General features: G+C 43.5%; 1 protein-coding gene across 1 annotated transcript in view; it reads right to left on the reverse strand.

The window, feature by feature from the left end:
• Window positions 1-767: 767 nt before the first annotated feature.
• LOC308165905 (serine/threonine-protein kinase 3) overlaps window positions 768-23,954 on the reverse strand; it is a 63,907-nt gene continuing 40,720 nt past the window's right edge. Inside the window, exons 10-11 of the mRNA XM_080540090.1 lie at window positions 20,824-20,990; window positions 768-1,600 (exon numbers count right to left, since the gene is read on the reverse strand). Of these exons, the coding sequence (XP_080396216.1) occupies window positions 1,442-1,600; window positions 20,824-20,990 (326 nt within the window). The 3' untranslated portion in view covers window positions 768-1,441. The remainder of the gene's footprint in view (window positions 1,601-20,823; window positions 20,991-23,954) is intronic.

Consider the following 23,954-nt stretch of genomic DNA (forward strand, 5'->3'; position numbering starts at 1 on the left):
ATAAAGAGAATGAAGGCACAGTATACCAGGTAACAGAAATAATCTATAATAGAATTCAATAAAAATAGTGCATTCCTTTCTGTAAGTGATATTACTATAGATAGTTGTGGAAGCAGAAAAAGGATAGACTGATTACCTCAGTATAGATGCAGCATGCACTCTGGAGCACAATACAAATCATGTTTTAAGAATGTGACTAACTTTGGAATGGGAATATCAGTAACTGAAATGCATTGGGTGTCTTCCCTTGTGTTACACTCTACTCTTAGAACTATTCTGATGACCTTTAAACAGGTGCTTTGCATAGTATGAGATTAGGGTTATAAGGTTCTAAAATATCACCTCTTTCATGAAAAGGTTCCAGAAAGCACTTCTTTGATGACATTTGTAACAGCAGCTGGTGAAACCGGCAGGTCGCCAACCAATAACAAATGTCAGACTTTTATTCTGAAAAATGGAAATACATTTCAGCGTTGTTGAAAATCAATGACACACTCGCAAAAAAAAAACTCTGAACATGGTCGGTTGCCAACTTAATCCCGGTTTCACCAGCTGCTGTCACATTTGTTTTGATTCTATAAAACACTTTGTTGCACCTCAATGGTGCCATATACAGTAGGTGGTGATAGTGCTACTGTAATCACTCAGAGACCATTCTGATGTAGCCCTGATATTCCCTAAAATAGGATTCCTGTTGATTTGATTAATAGCCTTCCCTTACAGTACATGTTTCTGAATGAACAATTGAGAAGTACAAACACCCCTTTGAAAACAAACATTAAAACTTTATAAGGCACAAATAATATATTATGATTACATCACAACCTTCAATCAAATATGTCTTTCATTAACATATTTGGTTTAAAGCATTTATAAGCCCCATATTTTCACACCTACTGTAACTCAGGATGGAGGAAATTATGTATAAAAATACAGTCATTATAAATGTTTCAAGACACTCCATACAGTACAGTATCAATAAATACAATATATTAGCATAGGTATTATCATCAGTGTCAAATATATTTCTATGTTGTCCACAAAGCTCTGAGTGTCAGTCAGTGAATGGTACTTATAGTTGAGGATTAAGGACAGCCAAAGAGGTATGGTGGCTGAGAGTGGACAAGAGCATTTGGAACCCAAGTGATAATACTGAGGTCTGACAGTCAGTTTCCTCTGGGAATGGACAGGCATCAGAGGGGTAAAGAAGCTTCTGGAGTGGTGGTGCTGCTGCTGATGTTGGGACCTGCGGTCTTTGGATGATGATACACCTGAGAGCAGAGTGACACTGAAGAGTGAAGAGTATACCTCATCAGAGGATGTGGTGTTAGCATTTCACCTGAGGAAAGAAGCTCAGGGCAAGGAGTAGGCAGGGAGCACTGTTCCTCCTGGAAGAAGACCTGGGCTGTGTTCGGGGCTAGCTGGTAGCCTCTCATACCCTTCAGAAGTTCTGCTGCCTTCGTTTCTTGGCGTCCATCGCATCCAGGATGGGCTGTCTCTTGGCCGTGTAGCGCTGCCTCAGCTCATCGATCTCTCGCTCCATCATGGGGTCCAGAGCGGTCAGACGCAGCTGCAGCTCCTCAAAGCTCAGGTTCTTCAGCTGTATAGAGAGAGAGAGAGAGAGAGAGAGAGAGAGAGAGAGAGAGAGAGAGAGAGAGAGAGAGCAGTTGTTACTAACCATAAATCACTACCTGGCACATCTATGTTCACAGTTCAAAAATAAAACATTTCCCCACTCCTGAAAACCTTCAACGTACAACTCAGGGGATGCAGGTTGGAGGGAGAAATCGGAGGACGGGCTCATTGTAATGCATGGAACGTTCCATGCATTACAATGAGCCCGTGTTTCGATGTCTCCCTCCACCAGCCTCCACCGGTACAGATGCAACTTCACTCTATTGAATAACCTCAGAGTTGGCCAATGTCATGCCCACCAGTATTTATACCATCAGCAAGTTTCAGGCAGTTGGATTCCTATTCTAGATAGTGTCAGAGAGAGGAATGAGTTAGCCCCAGGAGGCCCAGAGACCCAGCAAGGACAGGTCAGACGAGTGTCTGGGAGAAGATGGAGATGTCTATTCCCTGTGTCTGCCTGTCTCCCAGCACCTGTGTCATTACTGGAGAAAAACAGATGAGAATGTCTGCCTTGCTTTCCTTGGCACACGGCCGCTCCACACAACAGATGGTTTCTAAAGTCATTAGGAGAAGGTACACAACAAATGTCTGCTTCCTTCCTTCGCAAGAATAACCACACACAGGCTATGTTAAATGACAAAGGATATCTATCATAACACGGATCGGCTGGAACTCATACAGAACATACAGGGATGGCTCGGAGGGGAGAAGAAGGAAGCATTCTCTCCACACATGAAAGCGCTTATCCCAGCACCAGGACAGAAAATTGTACCAAATGTTCCCATGGCTTGTAGCAATGCGCATAAAACTAAATGATAGTGTAGGCTACTGAGGCTTGCAGCATTGTGGTGTCTCCAGGCTGTTCTGTGGTGGCAGTGTAAAGTCTGTTACTAAGCAAATGTTCTGTGTTATTGCACATTGCCATCTGTTACTATCACTCTGCTTAAACAGTGTGGGTAGATGGCATCTTTGCATGTGTTATTCTCCCCCTTGTTACTTATGATCTGTGTGAACACCTTAAAATAATCTATTTTACATGGAATAGAGCGTGGTATAACTAATTACCACCTATAGATCATATGCAAATGTGTACAGATTCATAGATTACACATCGCATATCTTTATCTATTGCATATCTTTAGCGCTTGATGTGACAATTAAAAAGAGTTTAGACAGAGAACATTTTCTAAGAATTCATTTGGCCGCATTTCTGAGAACATTTATATTAAACTGCATCTAATATTTCACTTATGTTTTGTAGCTCCAATAAACTACTCTTTCATGCATACTGAGGCAAAGCAGCTGAAACACATAATCCAAATGGCAATGAAATGAGATCAAACATACAGTATAGAGTTGGTTTCCCGGACACACAGTAGATTAAGCCTACTCCTAGACTAAAATGTATCTTTAATGGAGATGTTCTATTGGTGTAAGATGTTATTTAATTCATCTAATTAATTAATTTAACTTGATGAAATACAACATTAATCAAGTTAAATTGATATCATTCTTGTCACTTCGACAAGTCACCATTTCTAGCTTTTCTGTTTTTGCTTCTTGAATAATGACTAATGTAAACCCCAGACACATGCATTAAACCTCTAACACATTCTAACTCGTCTAATCTAAAGAAGAGGACAATTCTACCATGCAGTAGCCTGACCCACGTCACAGCACTTTCACATTCAGAAAAAGGAACATCTAAGAGACCCTTTGAAGGACAATATAACTTGAATTCCAATAATGTCCCCATTTACTTTGCTGTTGAATGTTGCTGACCCATCCAGTTCCATTCATTAAGATATTCAAACAAGTTCTAGTTTTGCTAAGTGTTATGAGCCACTTAGAGCCACACATTGTAATTTTGCACTGTATGAAATTTCAGCCCCCAGAGTAGTAATGGCCTCTAATATGACATCATTAATGTGTTTATTAATTCAAACATTTACATTCAGATCCACACACATTCAAACAGACTAAAAGCATTTTGTGCTAAAAGGCAAAGTAGCCCACGTTTTTTTTCTTTTTTTCTCCCAGTTTCAAAATAATAGAAACGGGAGAAAGGTAAACACATTAAGGAGAACAGGACTGAGTAAACAAGTGGCAATAATACATGATACATAATACAGCATTAGCACTCTTGAGGAGTTCAAACAAGTGCTTAACAACACTGAAAGCTACACATACTCCCTCTCTTACATAACATCTTGAAGTTGTGGTTCATCAAGAACTTCTGTGGCCAAGCCTCCCCTTCTAAACTAAAATAGAATGAGCCACTGTGCCCACATGGAGGAGACAGAATCTCTTAATCCGCTGACCCTGTACCCTTGGGTAGTTACCTAGACAGGAGAGAGGACATTGTGTATTCTGTTGAAGCTCCAGGTCATGATCCCACATGTCAATTAGCAGTAAAGTTTTAGGTGTTAGGTCCGGACATAGCACCATCTCTGCAGCTTCTCCAGTTATAAATGACCTTGTGATCTCTCTAGATAAGAAACAGCATTACAGCCCTCTATATAAACCTCTCGAAGGCTTTTGATACTGTTGATCCCATTACAGAGGTTATCTGCCATTGGTTTGGATCAGTCAGTTTCAAAATTACCTGCAGGATAGGACTGTATTTTAGTAGATGGATTTCACTCTAGTTTTCTCAATGTTAATTAAGGTGTTCCACAAGGTTCGATTCTAGGTTCACTGCTGTTTACCATTTACATAAATATTGTTGGATTGATCAAGAGTTAAACCTTTTGTATATATTGGTCCTTTGATAATAGGAGGAGGATTGTCCAAGCGACGCTCCTCCCTGTTCTTGATTATGGTGACACAATTTACATGCAGCCTCAGTTCTCAAACCATTAGACTCAATTTATCCCTCTACTCTGCAGTTAATCTCCAGGGATGGTTTCTGCACCCACAAGTGTTTTTCATTTCACTCTTTGACTTCAAGAAGGGGTTATCATCGTTTTCTATGTGTTAAAGGTATTTTAAAACTCCCATTTTACCTCACATTATTGCTTTTATGGAAGACACACTATCCGGAGTACCAAACTAAGTCCAAAGCTTGGCTAACCCTTAAAGTTCCACTGGTTTCGTCTGAACTAGGTGCCTTTAGTTTCTGTGCCCTGAGTACTTGTAATAAACTTCAGAACTGTATAAATAAAGGTTTAATAATAATAATAGAAAGTCCCACAATCTGTCCTGTCCAGTCCTGTGCTGAGGCCACACCCCATGCTGAGAGCCCACACCCCCTGCTATTTGACTGCCGGGCTCCATTCCATTCCCTATGATGATAGATGCAAGGAGACTGTTGCTATCAGACGGACAGACTAAGATTTAATTCATCACACCCAGGGGGCAGAGGGCAAGAACACAGCTAGCTGGCAAACTTGGCTTTACTGAGCTAGAAGACAGAATCTGACTTTCCAAACTTCAGGGTGAGATGAGTGAATGCCAATCGTCTCTGTGTGATTACCTCTCTCCAGAGTCAATATCCTCAGGAGACCCTGCAGCCCGGTGTGGCGGCTCTGACTGATTTGTAATCTGGAACACAGGTCTGTCTGAGTGCTGTGTCATTTTCACCTACACCGAAGATGATTGAGAAAGGGCTGATGACATCATCAATAACAAAAAGCTTGACAATCTCCAAAACAATGACTGGGCTGTTTTCCCCTGCAAAACAACTCCAAATATCTTAAATGCACTACTGTTTTATTTGTAACAGTGGGTGCACAGTGTATATATACTACCAGAAAGTAGTGAGAAATGGACAAACACAACTGGTCAACCTCAACAAAAACTCCCTAAGAACCACTTATGAGATTTATAACAACGTAGATAAAACACCATAACACAATCGAATGGCTATCCAGTCATTAGAAAATAAAACAGTACATAAAACTGGAATGGTCAATTAAATTAAAATTACCAATTAAAACAACTAATGATTAGACAGAAATTGGTCATAAAACACATCTTTGCCGATCCCCTTCCCGCCATCTGTTTGTACGATGATCGAAAAGCCTTTAAAAGTAATGACCAGAAAATCAGGTCGAATGAGATCTTTCAAGCGTGTCTCAGGACAGCCGCATGAATAAAAGCTCTATAATGGGCCACTTCTGCCCTCAAGTTTCTCTGGTCTGGATCATTCTGGAACATCATTTGAGGCCACATTTCATTGCCTGTGCCTGATGGAGACTGATGATAATTGTCTAATTTGTTTTAATTGCTGAAATGTACCTTGTCTTCTGCTGCTAATTGCCTTTCAAATCCACCTGGCATCTGCATATTGCACAAGCAAAGTGGTTCTCTCATCCGGAGGGATTCTCCTAAATGAAGCAGTAATCACAGAGACAATCTATCCTCCTCCTCCTGCAATCATATTGGTTCTCTAGTCATAGTTTATCTAAAGCCTTGGGCGGCTCTAATCTAGCTGTTCTGTAGCCAGTCCTGGTAGACAACACTGTCCTCATCAGGTAGGGTTGAAACTCCAGTCAAAATATATGAAAAGGGTTTAGGTAAACTACAGTATAGGCAAATACCAATACCAGTGCAAATACATACATAGTCTAGGTATCCATTACTAACCTAACCCTAAGAGATAGATAGATAGATAGATGAAATATAAATGGAGTGAGAGAGAGAGGGGGGGGGGGGGATCGAGAAATGATGATGACGCCGATGATGATGATGATGATAGGGACATGGGTGAAACTTGTTTCATTTAACTAAGAGGAAGTAATTTCTCAATGAGCTGATCCCTCCAGTGCATATTAGCAAACACGTACCAGATGCTTATTAGGAGGATCCCATCATCCCAGTGATTCAGAAATCCCACATGAAAGAGCAGGGAGATGCTGCATGACTACGCCATGCTCCACTGCCCACAGGAGACAACAGGGCACTGGGGGATTACAGCTAACTAGAAGATGCAACTCTTCCGATTTACCATCATTAGAGATATAGCCAGCATAACGTCCACTGATGTTATCAAACAAAATGCTGCTCAAAATGCTGGCAATAGCTCTAACGATGGTAAATAGATAATAAATAATGCTGCTGGTTGTGGATATGGGTTTGGGTAGACATAATATATGAGGCATGAAGACAGTAACTTCTTTCATTTTCAATCCACATAAAAAAAAACTGACAGATGCACTAAAATACTTAATCCCAAATCAATACCCAAGAATCCAAATCCACAGAAATGTCTTGAAAAGAGGGAGGAAGAATATATTAAACTCTCAGACAACCCTAATCCATTAGTCTGGCGTGCTTGTCAACTTCAGTCCAGTAAAAGCACCTGGATAACATTTCAACATGCTCCTGACAGCCTGGGACGTGTCTTAGTCTGTGTGTGAGTGTGTGTGTGTGTGTGTGTGTGTGTGTGTGTGTGTGTGTGTGTGTGTGTGTGTGTGTGTGTGTGTGTGTGTGTGGGTGGGTGGGTGTGTGTGGGTGGGTGGGTGTGTGTGTGTGAGTGTGAGCGTGTGTGTGTCCTGGTTTACAATGAGGAAACCCTCCATAACTGATCTGAATACCAGTTACATGCATGTGTACAGCTCACCACAGGCCAGGGCTTATTGAGAGTGCAGTGGCGTGAGGACACTGCAACACTATGACAACCTCACGCCTCACAGCCCACCTCAGGGAGCACTCCCCCTCAATCCTCTGTGGTGTAACCGTCGTGTCGCCACTCTTAAAAGTGGAACTGAATGAGGGGCTGAGAGAGACAGATGGTGCGATTACTTTTGGGGAAAACGTCATGCCGATATTACTTGCAGAAAAGATTGGATTATGGCTTCTTGCCGTCTCTGGGGGACTTATGCGTCATTTGGCAGGGTTCATTAGTCTTTGATGAGGTCGGTGGTCCTCTAGTTCAGCTTTCTCATCATATCCCACCCCTGAGACTTAGCTTTTTTTTACAGGGCCGTGCACAGACTTATGAGGGGGAAGGTGGCGTGTTTCCCAAAAAAAGGTCAGACAGGGGCGGGTGTGTGATGCGATGCGATGGGATGGGCCTCTCCATTTTTGAGAACTTGGAGAACTCCCAAGAACTTTTGGAGTTTATATGCCTGGTGTTGTAAGTGTTGCTGTATGAAAAACTCAGAATATGTATGAAAAACTCAAAAGAATAAGTAAGGTCAGGTTCAATTTTTGGTTTGCTTCTTACCCGGCGGGTCGCTCCTACCAGGTGACTTGGAGAGGATTGTTGTCTTCTCCATGAACCCTCACCACAGAGGTACCCCAGGGTTCTGTCCTAGGGCCCTTACTGTTCTCCCTCTATACCAAGTCTCTTCACTTGGTAATCTCCTTACACGGGTTCTCCTACCACAGCTACGCAGATGATACTCAACTCTTCCTGTCTTTCCCCCCCTCTAACCTACATGTGGCAACACATGTCTCTGCGTGTCAGCCCACCACCTCAAGCTCAATTAACAAGACTGAGCTACTCTTCCTCCCTGGGTAAGCCTGCCCTTTCCAAGACTTCTCCATCACAGTGGAAAATTCTACTGTAACCTCCTCCCAGACAGCCAAGAACCTTGGAGTGATTCTGGACACCCACCTATCCTGTGCGGAGAACATCGCAGCGACAGCACGTTCCTGCAGATTCTTCCTCTACAACATAAGAAGGATACGCCCATTCTTCACCAGAGAAGCAGTGCAACTCTTGACCCAGTCAAGACCCACAGTCCTGAGACATCTACTACGCCCCTGCACTGTGTCTCCAGAGACACCTGCTTCCCCCCCTATACTGTTTCTCCTGAGATTTCTACTACCCCAATGTACTGTTTCTCCTATCTACTAAAACAAAACAAAAAACCCTTCTTCTTCTAGCACGACGACTGCCAATGGCCACTGGCCAAAAATGGAATGGAATGTGGAATGGAATGGACTTTATTTGTCATTGCTACAGTACAGGTACCAAACAACGAAATTTAGGAGGGGTGGCTCCCCTGGTGTTAGGAAAGGGGGAAAAAAACACGTTTTAGAAAAAGCATAAAATCACAAGAAGGTAAGGAGCTGGTTTACATCAATAAAGGCTATGTACACAATCCACTGTACTATACTGCACAGATAGTCAACTAGGGTTGTCATATTGCACAAAAGTATTTTTTCACGTTATTTTAAAGTGTCACAGTTTGCAGGCTTGAAATGTACATGTTTGTGCCTCAGCACTAGCTGCCATACAATCCGTCCGGACTGTCCTGGGCCCAGAACTTAGGCCTTTGCTGTGTTCAGGGCCTTGACGGCCCTGTGGTAGAAGCAGTTCTTCAGTCTGTTTGTCTTAGCGGCCGGGGTCCTGTACCTCCTGTTCGAGGGCAGCCTGATAAAGTGTACGTGCCCAGGGTGGGTCGGGTCCCTGGAGATCTTGGAGGCCTTCCTGAGACAGCGTGTGTTGTACAGCTCTTCCAGAGAGGGGAGGGGGGCGCCGGTGATCTTCTGTGCTGTTCTCACGACTCTCTGTAGCGCGTTTCTCTCCGCTGTTGTGCAGCTGTGGAACCAGTTGCAGATGCCGTAGGTGAGGATGCTCTCCACTGCGCCGTGGTAGAAGGCCACCAGTATCTCCTGCTTGTTGTGTTCTTTCCTGAGGCATCTCAGGGTGTATAGCCGCTGTTGTGCCCTCTTGATGGTGCCTTTTGTGTTGTCCTTCCAGGCCAGGTCATCCCGCATGTGATGTCCCAGGAATCGGAGGGTTGAGAGTCTCTCCACGCTCTCTCCGTCTCTCCGTACATTTGCAAAAATGCAAATGTAATGTAAAATCTGAGAGCACGTCGTAGAGCAAGAGAGGGCCTTTATTGAGTCTTTGAAAGAGGCTCTGGCTTTACTCATTCCGATACTAGTAGATTTTTCATTGCAAGACCAAATTCTATTTCTCCATCCCTGCTAAAGGCAGAGCCCTCTAAACACAACAAAGAGGTGTCTGAAGGGGTGTGGAGGTAATGATATTCTGTCACAGTTGATAAGGTGTGTGCCAGGCTCCAGGCTCATCTCATCCAGGGCTGATAGAGAGGGGAAAGAGGGAGGGAGGGGGGGGAGAGAGGGAGGGATGGAAAGAGGCCTCTCTGTCTGTCTGCAGCATTCAATTGTCTGTTTCTAGCATCTCTCCCCCCTCCAGGAAAATAACATCCTCTCTCCAACCTTCACGGCCATTAAGACAAGAGACACAACTAAAACACCCAGGACGTGAGGAGAATGATTTATTTGTTTATTACAAAAACAACATGAAAATTGCAGGCAGCCACATAGTTATATCGCCCCCCTTATTGCTAATTTTGAAGCAACTACTCAAATCAGCAAGGGGATAATAAACATATGCAGAGAAATGACTGTGGCTTACTGGCCTGACAATTGGCTTGTTGTTTTACTAAAAACCAATCAGAGAATCTGGGGAAAATGTTAAATAGATGTTCGTTAAATAGATAACAAAACAAGGTCATCAAGCTGGAATTGCCCAAAGCAGGCTGCACAATGATAGTAATGTTTAATTAACCAACAAACTAATGCAACTTAACACAATTAGAATGACAACTAATTCAATTTCTTATTTACCCCAAGCTATGTTCTCTGAAGGTCTTGTTGGAACGAGAAAAAAACAAAACATGACTTGTAATTAAAACAAAGTACACCCCAATTACATTAAAGGCTCAATTCACAGAAGTCTTTCGAGAAGCCTATACTGTAAGACAGCTAGAACAAAGAGGGACTTGTTTCTCTGTGTTTCTGTTCCCTATGTCTGAACAAAATGATGTTCCCATCCATCATCAGAACAGGAGGCAGGTATAACCTTGATTTACTGCAAGGCTTGCCCCAATAACACATCACACATTTTCTATATCACCGAATGAAAAACCTAACAAGAAATACAACTGGTACAATTACCACTCAAGGCAACAGCCTGCAGAGCTCAACTGGTAGTTCGAGGACTGATCACAGAGGAGCCTGGAGCTCCACGGCCACAGGTCATCTGCCTCCAGTGTTCATGGGTCCCTGAGGAGCTCCCTCTCCAGCTTGTTAACGGGAAGGTGCTGGGCTGGGGGAGTCAGTTGATCACTGGGAGTCCATGGATGCAGATCGGCCGTATCGATCCGAAGATGTGTTAGGTTGCTGTCCTGACACGGCTATCGACACTCTGTCTGGACGTGTGAGCAATGGGCGGTTGGTGGTGTGCCTACTGTGCCTCTCTAATTGCCTACCCTGATATCAAGTGAAAGGCTGTGACGATTGATTGGCTGCTTCACAGCTTGCATGGAGTCACAGCGGGGGTCGATCCCACGTTGTCAAACACCTCCTCGATGAGCTTGGCTTTTGATCAGAACCCACAGATCTTCATGAAGGGCTTCGTCTTGTCTCATTTCACGCCTTCAAAATGTTTATTTACTGCTGCCACCACTTGCCAAATGTAGATCATCTACTGTCCTTAAAGCATCAAAATGCTTGCAGTGTATGGAGGGTAGATACAAAACAACAATGTTGAGAGTGATTGATTTAGCACGCGCTTGAAACAAATGAACAGCGTAGCATGAGAACCACACAAAGAGCTGGGTGGATAATAAATCAGGACTCATTGCCATTCCCAACCCATCTAGAGCAGTGAGCCAATCCTCCTGTGACAGCTCGCTGCTGCAGACTGACGCAGAGTCAAGGCACTTGAGGAAGGGGTGATTTACAGTTTAGCATTGGCTCTTACTACACCACTCCACTGTTAACTGAGTCTCTGTTTCCATATTGAACCCCTACATACAGTATTGCAGGGGAAGGAGGGAGGGAAGAAGGGAGGGAAGGAGGGAAGGAGGGAGTGACCGTATAGAAATGTAAACAAAAGAGTCTAGGAAATATACCAGCAATCACTAGTAAGTACATTAAGCCAAACATGAAAGAATAGTGAGCCCATTCAACAGATGAAGGGAGGGGGAAGGGCTTCACAGGAAGGTCATGAATATGAGTGAATATGAGCATTCTAAGGCTCTAAGGCTCTTCTGATTGTGTGTGTGTGTGTGTGTGTGTGTGTGTGTGTGTGTGTGTGTGCGTGCGTGCGTGCGTGCGTGTGTGTGTGTGTGTGTGCGCGCATGCACGTGCGTGTGTGTATGCTGTATCAGTGGGGCAGTGAGGCAGTTAATCATCCACCACAGACTCCTCTCCTCTGGAAACACACACCCCACAGAGACCAACAGGAGGCTGCTGCTGCTCGTGATGAGAAACTGTATCTTGATTGCTTTTTTCATCCAAATAGCCCCCATACTGCACACTAAGGAGCCCGCAACACCCTCCAATGATATCAATCAGAAGATGTAATATTGTCAGGTGAAACTATTTTGTAGTGGGTGAGTGTGTGTGAGAGTATGAAGATAACAGACACACATGCGTATGACGTTGAGACCAATTCTAGGAACAATAGGGGTAATCACACAGGTAGCTCCTCTGCTAGTGTGTAGGTTATAATTACTAGTTATACGTTATAATAGTAGTAGTTATAATTACTCTTGGTTAGGTGGTACACAAATAAGACATATATTCCAATACAGTATACATGCAGTTTGTGCACAGACCCACCATCCCCAATGGCTCGGCTCTAGGTGCAGTTAACTGTGAAAGCAGTAGCGTATTCCAGAGCTCTGAGCACTGACCTTGGCTGCCCCAACTACTGTACTAGCATGCCCTCAGAACCGGTCCAAGGTGTACAAAGCCGACAGGGGACGATACCTCAGGGGCATCAGCAGGAGACCTGGCGTGGTGGTGCTTATTCAATCTGCTGGCCACTGATGCAGTAATGGAACCTCCACCTCCAGATACGTAAGGTCATAACAGCCATCAACAAATAACCTCATACGGTTGGTTACCGGGGAATAACTGCCCGACATAACATAAAAGTGTGCAGTACATTTTACTACTCTCATATGAATCCACACGACATGAGGCAGGGCTATTTGTAGTAAGCTAACAGGCACCTGCACTCCCAACAAAGCTAACGATATTCCGTGTGGTTAAGTAAACTACCCCGAAATGTTGGTTGCGGACACCCCCAGGATCCATACGGTATATGAGATTGCATGCCAGTCATCCGCAACATGAAGTTCGTTTGCCATTTGGGTGAACTATCCCTTTAAGGATTCAACACGAATTCTTGGCATGAGGTGAAGTAAGTTCACACGACACAAATGTACATTTCGGTTACTAATGGCCTCTGCTGAAAGAACATGGCAGCGGGAATGAGAGTCTAATGACTGTGACTGTCTGAATCCTAAAAAAACACTCCCGGCATACACAGAAAAGCCTGTTCAGCTTTCTCTGACTGGTGCTTCTAACTCCAATTAACAGCCGCCTACAGTGTACACCTCACACAGTGCAGCGACAGCTCTGTCTCCACAAAGCTTTCAGGTTTTGTAGCGCTCTGATCACTGGGATGGCGTGTCGGAAAGGAAAGAATACAGTGGCAAAAAAGCACCAGAGTGCAGGTCTGCTTCAGGCATCCTGAGAGGGTCTCAATGGTGCAACGACTGGATCAGGTCAAACAGAGGGCTATGTCATACAAGCATTCAGCTGGATGCTATGATGATTCTTCCTTCATTATCTTCATTTATTCATAGATGAGAGAGTGCTCAGCTGAGAGGTCTAGAAGTGGAGAGGTTGTGCAGGGGGTAAGTGAAGCGTTGATATCTCTGAGTATAGACACAGAGCTTGAGACTGTGGGAGGATTGGAGGATGAGGGAGGGGGGGGGGGGGGGGGGGGGGGTGCAGTAAGCTTCCAGACTGAAGGCTGAGTCATTGTTAATCCCCTTTCCAAAACAAATGAGAATGAAAACAACCGGCGGAGAATCAGCTTGATGAGGTCTAGGATCAATATGCTATTAAAACCTGGAGCACCACCGCCGCCCATTTGACCTGCTGGCTGGCAGGCTGCGAGGTTAACTAACTACTCTCTCTCCCTCCATCCCCCCCTCTCTCTCGCTCTCAGCCTGGGGTACATGTACATCCCTTATCGCACAGCAGCAGGAGCCCCACTGGCTGCCCGGGGTCTGGTCTGGGTCCCAGTTAAACTAGCCTAGCTAAGCTCTGTCTCCACAGGGTAAGCTACCAGACCTGACCTTGCAGTACCTTTATATTTATCCACCACTCCAGCAGTCACTATTATTCTTTAAGAGTGGCGAGTACATGAAGTGTCATTGGTTCACATCATAAAAGGTCAATACTGTCAATTTGAGCCGAGCAAACATTGGGGCTCTTGGCTGTTGGTGGTAACTATGGATACAATGTCAGTTCTCATCATACCTTACATGGCTTGAGCAAACAGAGGTGATATGCATGAATCATAATTGCCACACTTCAAACAAGGGAGTTCACAGAAGACTTTGTCCAGGTCTCCCAAGCCCATTTCAACTATGATAATACAAGGATAATAGATGTGAGATGGTGGCTCTGTGTATTCCCGGCACTGCTGAAATTAAAATGACAATTCAATGGCTGCTCTATCAGAAAGAGGATCTTATCATGATTCATATGTATTATAAGGTATGTAACAATACCCAGTGTAGGAGGAGTCATTACAATGTGCACTGTTCCCTAGGAAACAGTTTCCCATTCCGAAGCTCTGTTAGGCTTTTTACACAGCTGGGCAGACACATAGAGATAAAACCCAAGTCACCACTGACAACCACCCCTCTATTCTGCTGTATGTCACATATCATCCACAGTTGTTTTGCTTTTGGTGGGTAGAGGGAGTCCTACATTTTCTTTTGCTGAGTCTCATCCAAACCGTATCCAAAGTGATTTAAAATCACATTTTATTTCTACACTTAACTCCCAGTCTATACAAGTCTTTTTTGGTTTAATTCCAATTTGGTCTATTCACCGCTCGGGGAAGGGTTGGAAGAATCATTTTTAATTCATGCCACATGAAAGGCAATCCGCTCCTCACAGAGACAGGCGACTAACGTAGCCAAGAACTGATGTGACAATAACCAAGGAAATGACAAGCTATATCATAATTATTAAGAAAGAGAGCTATCTGCCTGTGAGACTGGCAGTTCTGTGGAAAAGGACCCACAGGGACCAAAATGTGAAATCTGTCAAAACATATCAAACTGGATGTCAAATGAAAAAACAGAGTATAATTGGTGGAAATGAAATGAGAAAGACATTTTCTCAACCATCTTCCATCATAAGAATAGGGATAACCTCAAACATCAAACCTCATTAATGTTCAAGTATAGACCCTGCTCAACTAATACCCGGTCAATGTAATAACACTTATATTACATTTTTAGGAAATGGTTTGGGTCATTCTGTTACTAAAACCCCAAATAAGTTTTTTATATTTTAAAATGTCTATGCCTCATAAGGAGTGAGGATAATGAAAGTTAACAACAGTAAGAAGTATAGGTAGACCTACCAGAACTTGTAGTGTTTTTACTGATATTGATTTAATTTATAGATTATACAAGTTGAAGTTATTCAAATTGGTCACTCTGTCAGTAACAGAATGACCAAATCAAATCGGTAACAGAATAACTGAAATGAAATTGGCTACATTCACTTATACATTCACTTACAACACATTACACAGGTTGTACAGAACCTAAATGGGTTCTATAGCTGTCTAGAGAACTCTTTAAGGAACCCCTGTGTGTTCTATGTAGAACCCTTTCCACAGAGGGTTCTACATGGAACTTAAAAGCATTCCACAAGGACAGTGAACAACTGTGTAAATCATACTGTGGTAGTTACAAAGCAGAGTTTCAGCATCCTCACCAAGCACCACATCAACATCCTCATTTCATGCTCCAATAAATTGAGACTTTACTGTTGTTGAGAACAGCGGGGGAAGCAAAGCCAGCAAATCTCACAAATGTGTAGCACAAAGTGACTTCCTTTGACAAAATGCCAAAAAGGATATCGAATGATTTACCTTCATCATTAAAGAGCACACTGACACATGTGGTGTGGTCTCCCTGAGACAGATTATTAGGATCAATCCCACACCAGTTGCAAACAGTAAAGAATGTTTTCATTTTGCATCTCTGAGGCAAAGTAGAATGCTGCCAAAAGTGTGCTATTTTCTTTTGGCACAGTATAATAAAGAAAAAGACTTGTGCACAGAGTTGTATGGTTTGTTAAACTTTGCTAAGAAGGGTTATAGAATATGAAAATGAAACACTGAAGAATATAAGAACATAAGACATACATTTATTCCCAATGATTACTTCATACAGTCATGGATATGATCAAACAAACTCATACAAGTGGTGACATAACCAGCTTACACAACTTAACATTATGTTATATCTGACTCCAAAAGACATTTCATGGTTAATAATGATTGATAATGCTTTGCTCATCCCTGTGTGACAGACAATCGATCATATCGGATCCTAGATTCCATTATGAATACCCAAAATGCTATTTCACCAAGCCCTCAAGTTAAGATAAATCGTCTTGCTCGTCGTTTATGCTCAGGCTAATAGCTGAAGCTGATGACTCTCTCTACGTGTTGTTAATGATGCATGTGAATATTAGACATTGATGGTAAACTCTGTGATAACCTGGTCGTGATTATGTCGTGCTGTTTTAACAGAAATTGAGAATAGAGTATCAACAAAATAATAATATAACAGTTTCAAAGCAACATATGACTGTGAGGTTTTAACCCTACGTTAACATGCGTCAAGGACAACACAGGAGAATGGTGCCCGTGATGGGCCTAACTCAAAACTCAAAGAATATATCACTGTCCCTCTCCTTAAATATCATTCCCAACAAAGGACAAGGTGTAAGATACATTACAATCGAATCAAAGAAATATCCAGGGTGCGATTTCCTCAGGCACAAGGAATTGACAAAATGGTAAGGCTGTGACTTCTCCAGGATGTCCACCATGCAAATAGTAATATGTCCATTCAACTGCAAATAGTTGAAATTGAGGCTGACACCTACAATCCCTCTACAGGGTCTTTGTTTTGCATACGTTTGAAAGCGAAAAATGTAGTCCAGGAAACATTCTGTTCATGTGGAATTGCGTAGATGTCCAATTAGTCACAGTAGTCTAATATACTAAAACTCTCCCTAAACATCTAAACAGAACAAAACAACTCAGCACAACAACATTGTATAGTATGGTTGGTTAACTTCATTCTTTTACAGCACTCCATTACATGGTAAATGGACTGACTTATATAGTGCCTTATTCCAAAGCGCTTTACAATGGCCTCTTATTCACCCATTCACACACACATTCACACACCAATGGCGGCAAGTTACCATGCAAGGTGCCGGCCTGCTCATTGGGAGCAATTTGGGGTTCAGTGTCCCGCCCAAGGACACCTCGACATGTGGCCAGCCGGGGTTCGAACCACGGATTTGCTGACCTTGCGATCATTAGATGCCGGCTCTACCTCCTGCCCCACAGCCACCCCATAAACATCTTACATAACATAAAACATGTTTGTTAACTTGCTGTACCTTTATCACCCATCACCCTGTCTCAACCTTTACATTTCATCCTTCCCCCAAAGAGGATATATTCTGACAGGGATATAGAGCATCTAATAAAAGATACGGCCCTGGTCAATTCTCCACACTCAGCACACTCCATCAGCTACATCTTTAAGCTACACACCAACAAACCATCCCTGCTTTTTCACAGAGAGTGTGAAGAGAACTCTCTTGATATTGTGTATACTCACACCATCGCAGATATAGCCATTGGAGACAGTAAAACAATCAAATGAAGCTTATTGCATTAGCCTAGCAATGCTGTCAGGCAAAGATGCCATTTATGTTAGGCTAATCCCTGCTGGTCAGGTGCACACTTTAAAACCCCCCACTCCCAAAGGGATGTTTCAGAAACCAATTTTAATCAATACAGTGCACTGCACAGAAGATGAGCCCTGGAGAGAGAAAAATTGAAAATCAATTTAGCTGAAATTGATTTTTAATGCAGAGATAGTGGGCTGATGCAACAGGGCCTATATGTCCAACCCCTTCAGAGACCACAGTTAGAACTCAAGTCAATAGGAGGCCTACATCCCAAACTGAACCACTTCAGTGGTGGCCTGAAGATACAACAAGTGACAACTGTTGGTGTGTATCCACAGTAGGAGGAACTCGTCTCAATAATACATTGATTAATAAATAAATAAACAGATAGAACCTCCTTATTGTTTCAAATCCTGTCTGGACCAATTCTGAGAAACAGTCACATTCAGTTATCCATGGATCCATGGATGCAGAAGAGTGGTGTGATTATTCAAATTGAAATAGACTAGAAACACCTTAGGTGCACCACTGAGGTGGAGGACACCATTTATCAGAGTGAAATCCTTAATACGTTTGGAAAGCTCTTCCACTCTGTCCTCCCACAGAGGTGTTTTATAAGCCCTTTGTGTGTGTGAGCTGTGGGGCGCTAACGCTAACCTCTCCCCACACTGCAGTGCAGGGCAGGGCCGAGGGGCAGCACTTAGCATGCCACAGCACAGGCCTGAGAGGGACCCACTTACAAACGCAGCTCTGCCTCGCAGCCCAAGCCTTTAGCAGAGCAGAACACACACATTGTCTGGGTTCCCTTTTAGTAACTATGGATACTCAGGAGTTTCACCTCATTTACTGCCCTCGTAAGAGAGGGTGACGAGAATCACTCTATTGAATCACTACGAATATGACTACTTCCATTGTAGTATTTCTAATTCTGTAACAAAATACTGGGATAGCGTATCCCAAAATGTATTTAAATGTTCATTCTGCTTTCTTCTGGATAAGAGTGCAATACTGAAACACAACTGTGAACATTTCAAACCTGCAAACTGCGACACTTTAAATGAATGTTGTGCAATAATACTATGTGCAATATGACAACCCTCGTGCACATACGGTTCAGAGATAGGAAATGTTAGGATATTTATAGCATAGCATAGAGTACAGCACAGTGTTTTATTTGTATAGTATAGTATAGTGGATAGTGTATATAGCCTTTATTTATGTAAACCAGCTCTTTTACCTTCTTGTTTTTAGTATTTTTTTCCTAGCACCAGGGGAGCCCCCCCTCACAAATTTCGTTGTATGGTACCTGTACTATATTAATGACAATAAAGACCATTCATTCATTCAAAGATGGTGGGTGGTGTTTCAGGTGAGAAACTGTGTGCATTCTCTCTCTCTCTTTTCATTGTCTCTGTCTTAGTAGTAGTAGTGTCTCTCCCCCCCCTCTCTCTAACTCTCTCCCTCTCTCTCTCTGTTAGGAGATGATAGTGCTGATAATGAGCTTGTGGGAGAGGGAGCCTGGTTCAGTGTGGGCTGAAGGAAGGAGCCCAGGCTTGACAGCAGGGCCAGAGATAATGAAGAGACTTTTGGGTGAGCACTCTGAACTCTCTGCAGCTGGCGTGGAGATGATTGACCGAAGACAGGATGAGGAATGATTATGCGGCCTTCTTCAAAGCACCCCAATTATCTAACCTCCCGTCCGGTCCTTATCCAGTGACAAGCCGCTCTCTCTACCACTTCAAACTAATTTCATACAGAGCTCTCAGCCCCAAGTGTCAACGAACCACAACAAGCCCAACCGGACTTGACAGTTCTCGTTTTATCAATCCAGTACACCAAAATAACGTAGTGTCCACTCAGGAGTTTTACTGAGACAGGACACTTGAAAGCAGCACAAGCATGGTGGGGAACGACCCATATAAGTGTACCGGTACTCAGGAGAGCACCGTGCCTACTGCTGGGAGGAATGTTGGCACTGAGGAAATGATGCACTCAAGCATTCAGTCAGAACTCTTCCGGGGGGAAACGACCCCCTCTCAGCCTATGAGAGCCTTTGAGGCGGATCGAGGCATGAGATGCTCGTTTCACACCCTCCAGACCGGCTTTACCCCCCTGTCTCCTCACACAAAGGCTGGCGGCTATAGAGACCTGCAGGTTCCCCGTGGGGAGCATCATCCAGCAGGGATAAGCTGGGAGATGACAGCCGTTCAGTTTAACGCCTGTAAGCCTGCCATCGCAAGCGCAGAGGCTAATGTGTTCACTGAGATCCATCATTCATCTCCGCTGATGACTAATTACACTAGGGTGACTGGACTCTGGTAATAGAAACAACAAAACAAACAGAAACCTTGCAAAGATGTATGAAAGCCTATTCCTGTGGGTTGCCACGGCAACATGAGGATCAAAAGCTCAGGTGGTGTCTCCGGTGCATCAGATTTGCATGAGGCACAGGCTCATTTTGAAACACTGAAATGGTTGGGCTTAATGCGCACCTTCAGTGGCATAGATTGGCAGGTGGTGATATACCGAGTCTATTGTCTGAGAGTGAAATTCTCCCCCATCTGTCTCTGACTGGCCAGTCTCTCTGTGTGTGTGTGTGTCTCTCTCTGTCTCTCTCTCTCTCTCCCTCTCTCTCTCTCTGTGTCTCTCTCTCTCTCTCTCTCTCTCTCTCTCTCTCTCTGTGTGTCTCTCTCTTTCTGTGTCTCTCTCGCTCCTCCAAGAGGTCTCACATGGCTGACCGAGAGTGAGGTGTAAATCAAACACTTGGTCCATCCACCTGGCCAGCCTCACAATGGGGGCTTCAGTCTGCCATTACAGTCACTCAGGGGGGAGAGGGAGGTGGAGGCCAGTGGAGTGCAGATACATACACCCAGAGACACACAGAGACACACATATACACACAGAGACACACAGAGACACACAGAGACACACAGAGACTCACAGAGACTCACAGAGACACACAGATACACACAGAGACACACAGAGACACACAGAGACTCACAAAGACACACAGAGACACACAGAGACACACAGAGAAACACAGAGAAACACAGATACATACACACAGAGACACACAGAGAAACACAGAGAAACACAGATACGTACACACAGAGACACACAGAGACACACAGACAAACACAGAGAAACACAGATACATACACACAGAGACACACACAGACACACAGAGACACACAGAGGCACACAGATACACACAGATACATACACACAGAGACACACAGAGACACATACACACGCACACACTCAGCTCAGGTCTCAGCCTCAGGTCTCTGGTGCTTCAGTGAGCTCTGTGTTATTGCCTCCATGCAAGTGGATTGACCCATTTCCGAAGGAGATTTGAATTGTCTTTCTTTTGAGCTAATAATACATTTAAAAAAGCAGTTTTTTGCTTCTAGGTATTTAATAGGTTGTTGTACTCACAAAGTCAAAGTCTCCGTCCTGTGGAACCTTCCAGTTGTCAGGGAAGACACTGCTGGTTATGAGGTAGGGCTCCTGCCTGCTGCGGCTGCTGCTGCTGCTCTGAGACTCCTGCTTGTCAAAGTAGTCCATGAAAGACGGCCGCACAGCCTGCTGGGAGGTGGCATTTCCTGTAGGATAAGAGGGGATTTATCAAAAGTGTGCAGACGAGTCGACATCAGCCACATTACATCTTGAGACACAGTAAATTTGACGATTTGAGATGTAACTTTGGACAATGTAGACTAATCATGATTTCTTTCAACATCCTTTGATAATGACTACAGCACTACACCAACTTCAATTAGCAACACTATTTCTTTTTCTCCAGTGTTCACATCGCTACACGTGGGCTATTAGCATCAGGCACTTTAAGAAAAGGAATAGGTGTGAATTCATGGGGACAATTATGCAGGCACTAACTAGACCAATTAGTGGAAATGAATCATGTCCACCCACCGCTGAATAACATTATCGCATCTGCCTAAACATAAGAAAAGAAATCATGGATCTTAATAACAATAGCCGAGAATGATCATCTCTTCTGTACACTGTGGAAATTGATACATCCGCCAAATATTTCTCTTTCAGCTCTATAGAATGACGGTACGTCACATTCCATCTGGGCTCCAGTGTTATCTAGGATTTACTAGGATTATTCAGGAACATGTCCTCCTCCTCGCTGAAGAAACAATCGAGATGGAACAGGGTCATATTAAAAGATTCATAGCCCCCACGATGAATCTATACTGCTGCCCACACATGCCCACACCTCAGCCCACTCACTCCCAGCAGAACAGCATGGCGAGCGGGCAGGCAGGCGGGCAGACCAGGGTGGGCACCAAGCCACAGGTAAAGGAGCAGGAGGCTCTCTGAGAGCGCTGTGTTGTATAAGATGGTGAATAACAGAATAAGAGTACAGTACGTCCCACGGGTCGTATATACAGCAACTTAGAAGCTCCACCGCAAATACCCATTCAGTTACAGTGTCCAGGCTGAAGCGAGGGGGAGAGATCAGAGGTCATATGGTTGTGGTGGCCATAGATACTGAGGGTGGATGAGGAGTTTGTTTGAGGACACACATTGTGTGAAAACACTCTATGACATGCATCCCCAATAGTCCGGCCCGCCAAAGCTTCCCATCCGGCCCGTGGAATATTATAGAAGGGAGAAACAAGGGAGAAATAAGTTGGTCATCACAATACAATCCAGGCACATAATGGGGTCTGAGCAATACTCACCTACAGTACATGCCCTAATTCCCGTCTTTTATTAAATGGAATGCGTAGCGCCTATCCTCATGCAAGAATGAAGACAAACTCATAGCTCTCATTTAACATTCTGTTGTATTTTTATTTTTTCACATACACGTAGGCCAATTCTTTTTTCTTTTTTTAAATCACATGCTCTTGTTTAACGTTTCATGTTATAGGCTATTTTTTCAACATTAACAGTGACTTAAATAACAACTAATTTCTCAGTCAAAAAATGAAAAAGATTTACATCGCTCTTAAATAAATAAAAATAGCATGGCAAATGACAGGCCTTCGTTAACAGAAATGTTGTTTTCAAGAGTAAGTCAAACGGAAAGGTTCACCGCAGCTTCCTGGTATCACCTGGCATCTGTAGCCTACATATAAAACGGTAAAGACCAGGTCATTAAATTACATTTTAACAATGAATAAACCATGCCATTTAACATAGCCTAAATAAAACCATATGTCTGAAATACTCACATTTGGTTAATAGGAGAAATTACATCTCCCTTCTAACACCAACTTCTTAAAATCAGTCTTGACAGCTGTTAGGCTTATGCGCAAGGTTTGACAATCGGTTCCTCTCATGCGTCTATAGCGATAGCGTTCATCTTTGAGAAAGCAGATTGGCATGTATTGGTTGACCCGAATTTGGTGAGCACATACAGTACATAGCCAACGTCTTCAGTGTGTCATAGTCTTGGGGACATGCCACCCAAAAAGTGCTCAGACTTTCAGCACCACGGAGAGCAGCTTTCATTTCGCTGTAGGCGTGGATGTCAACTAGTCACTTTGAATCGCGGCTTCGTCCAGCAGCATCACCTCCTTCACATTAGTGGGGAATTCTCCGCCTGGGCTGATCGTGAATCTGTCACGCACAAACTCAATGACATCCCTGGAAATGCCAAAGTCATCAAATTTGTCCGAGAAATTCTCCCGCAGCTGTGTGATGATCTTCATATTCTTCATATCTTCATATGTGATCGTCATATTCTCTGTGACGTTTCTCACACCCACTGTCTTCAGTGTGTTGAAGTGCAGCAACTTCCCTGATGACAAATCCGTGTGGAGTTTGTTCCCACAGGCATCAAGCTTTTCCACCATATCCAGCATGGATTTTCCTTTCCCCTGTAGTTGCAAATTTAGTGCATTCAAATGGGAAAATATCTCTGCTAAAAATGCAACGTTGCAAATGTATTCTCTGTCTTGCATGAAGCGCAGGTGGCCAGCTGCTCCTTTTGATTGAATCTGCTTCAGAAAATCCAGAACCTGATCTCTGAATAGAATAGAATAGAATAGAAAGTTTATTTCACCATACAACCAGTAGTACGAGTTGGGATTCTTGCTATCGCTTGTCCTTACAGTGGATTATCAGTTCTAATCAATTCCTCATTTCAGTTAGGAAGGTTCTCAACTGATATGATGCGTTTTTGTGTGACGATATGCAAATGTTGTGTGCCTATCGAATATAGCAATACTTATTGTTTAACCTTAAACATATTTTAAGTGTGTCCACTCTCAGGACATAAACTGACCACTCTTAGTGAACATGCTTTTCTGTAACTGGACCTGAGCCAAATATAGGAACCACGGCTAGTGGGGACCAGTATAGGTTACCAGTGGTCAGCAGCAAGACAGAACAGCATGAACACAGAATAGCCATGTATGGGAACTAATGTCACTATTGTAAGTTACGAGGTAAAGCTATTTCCCTCTCTGAGAACTGTATATAAGCTGTAACAAACATCAGTACTTTGCTTGGCATCTCTATGCCACAGCCAGGCTCGGCACCAGCCATGTCGTAGCCATGCTTGAAGCTTGGACTTAACAGAGCATGCT

Source organism: Nansenia antarctica (genome assembly GCF_963989245.1).
Source record: "Nansenia antarctica genome assembly, chromosome: 10".
NCBI classification, from domain to species: domain Eukaryota; kingdom Metazoa; phylum Chordata; class Actinopteri; order Argentiniformes; family Microstomatidae; genus Nansenia; species Nansenia antarctica.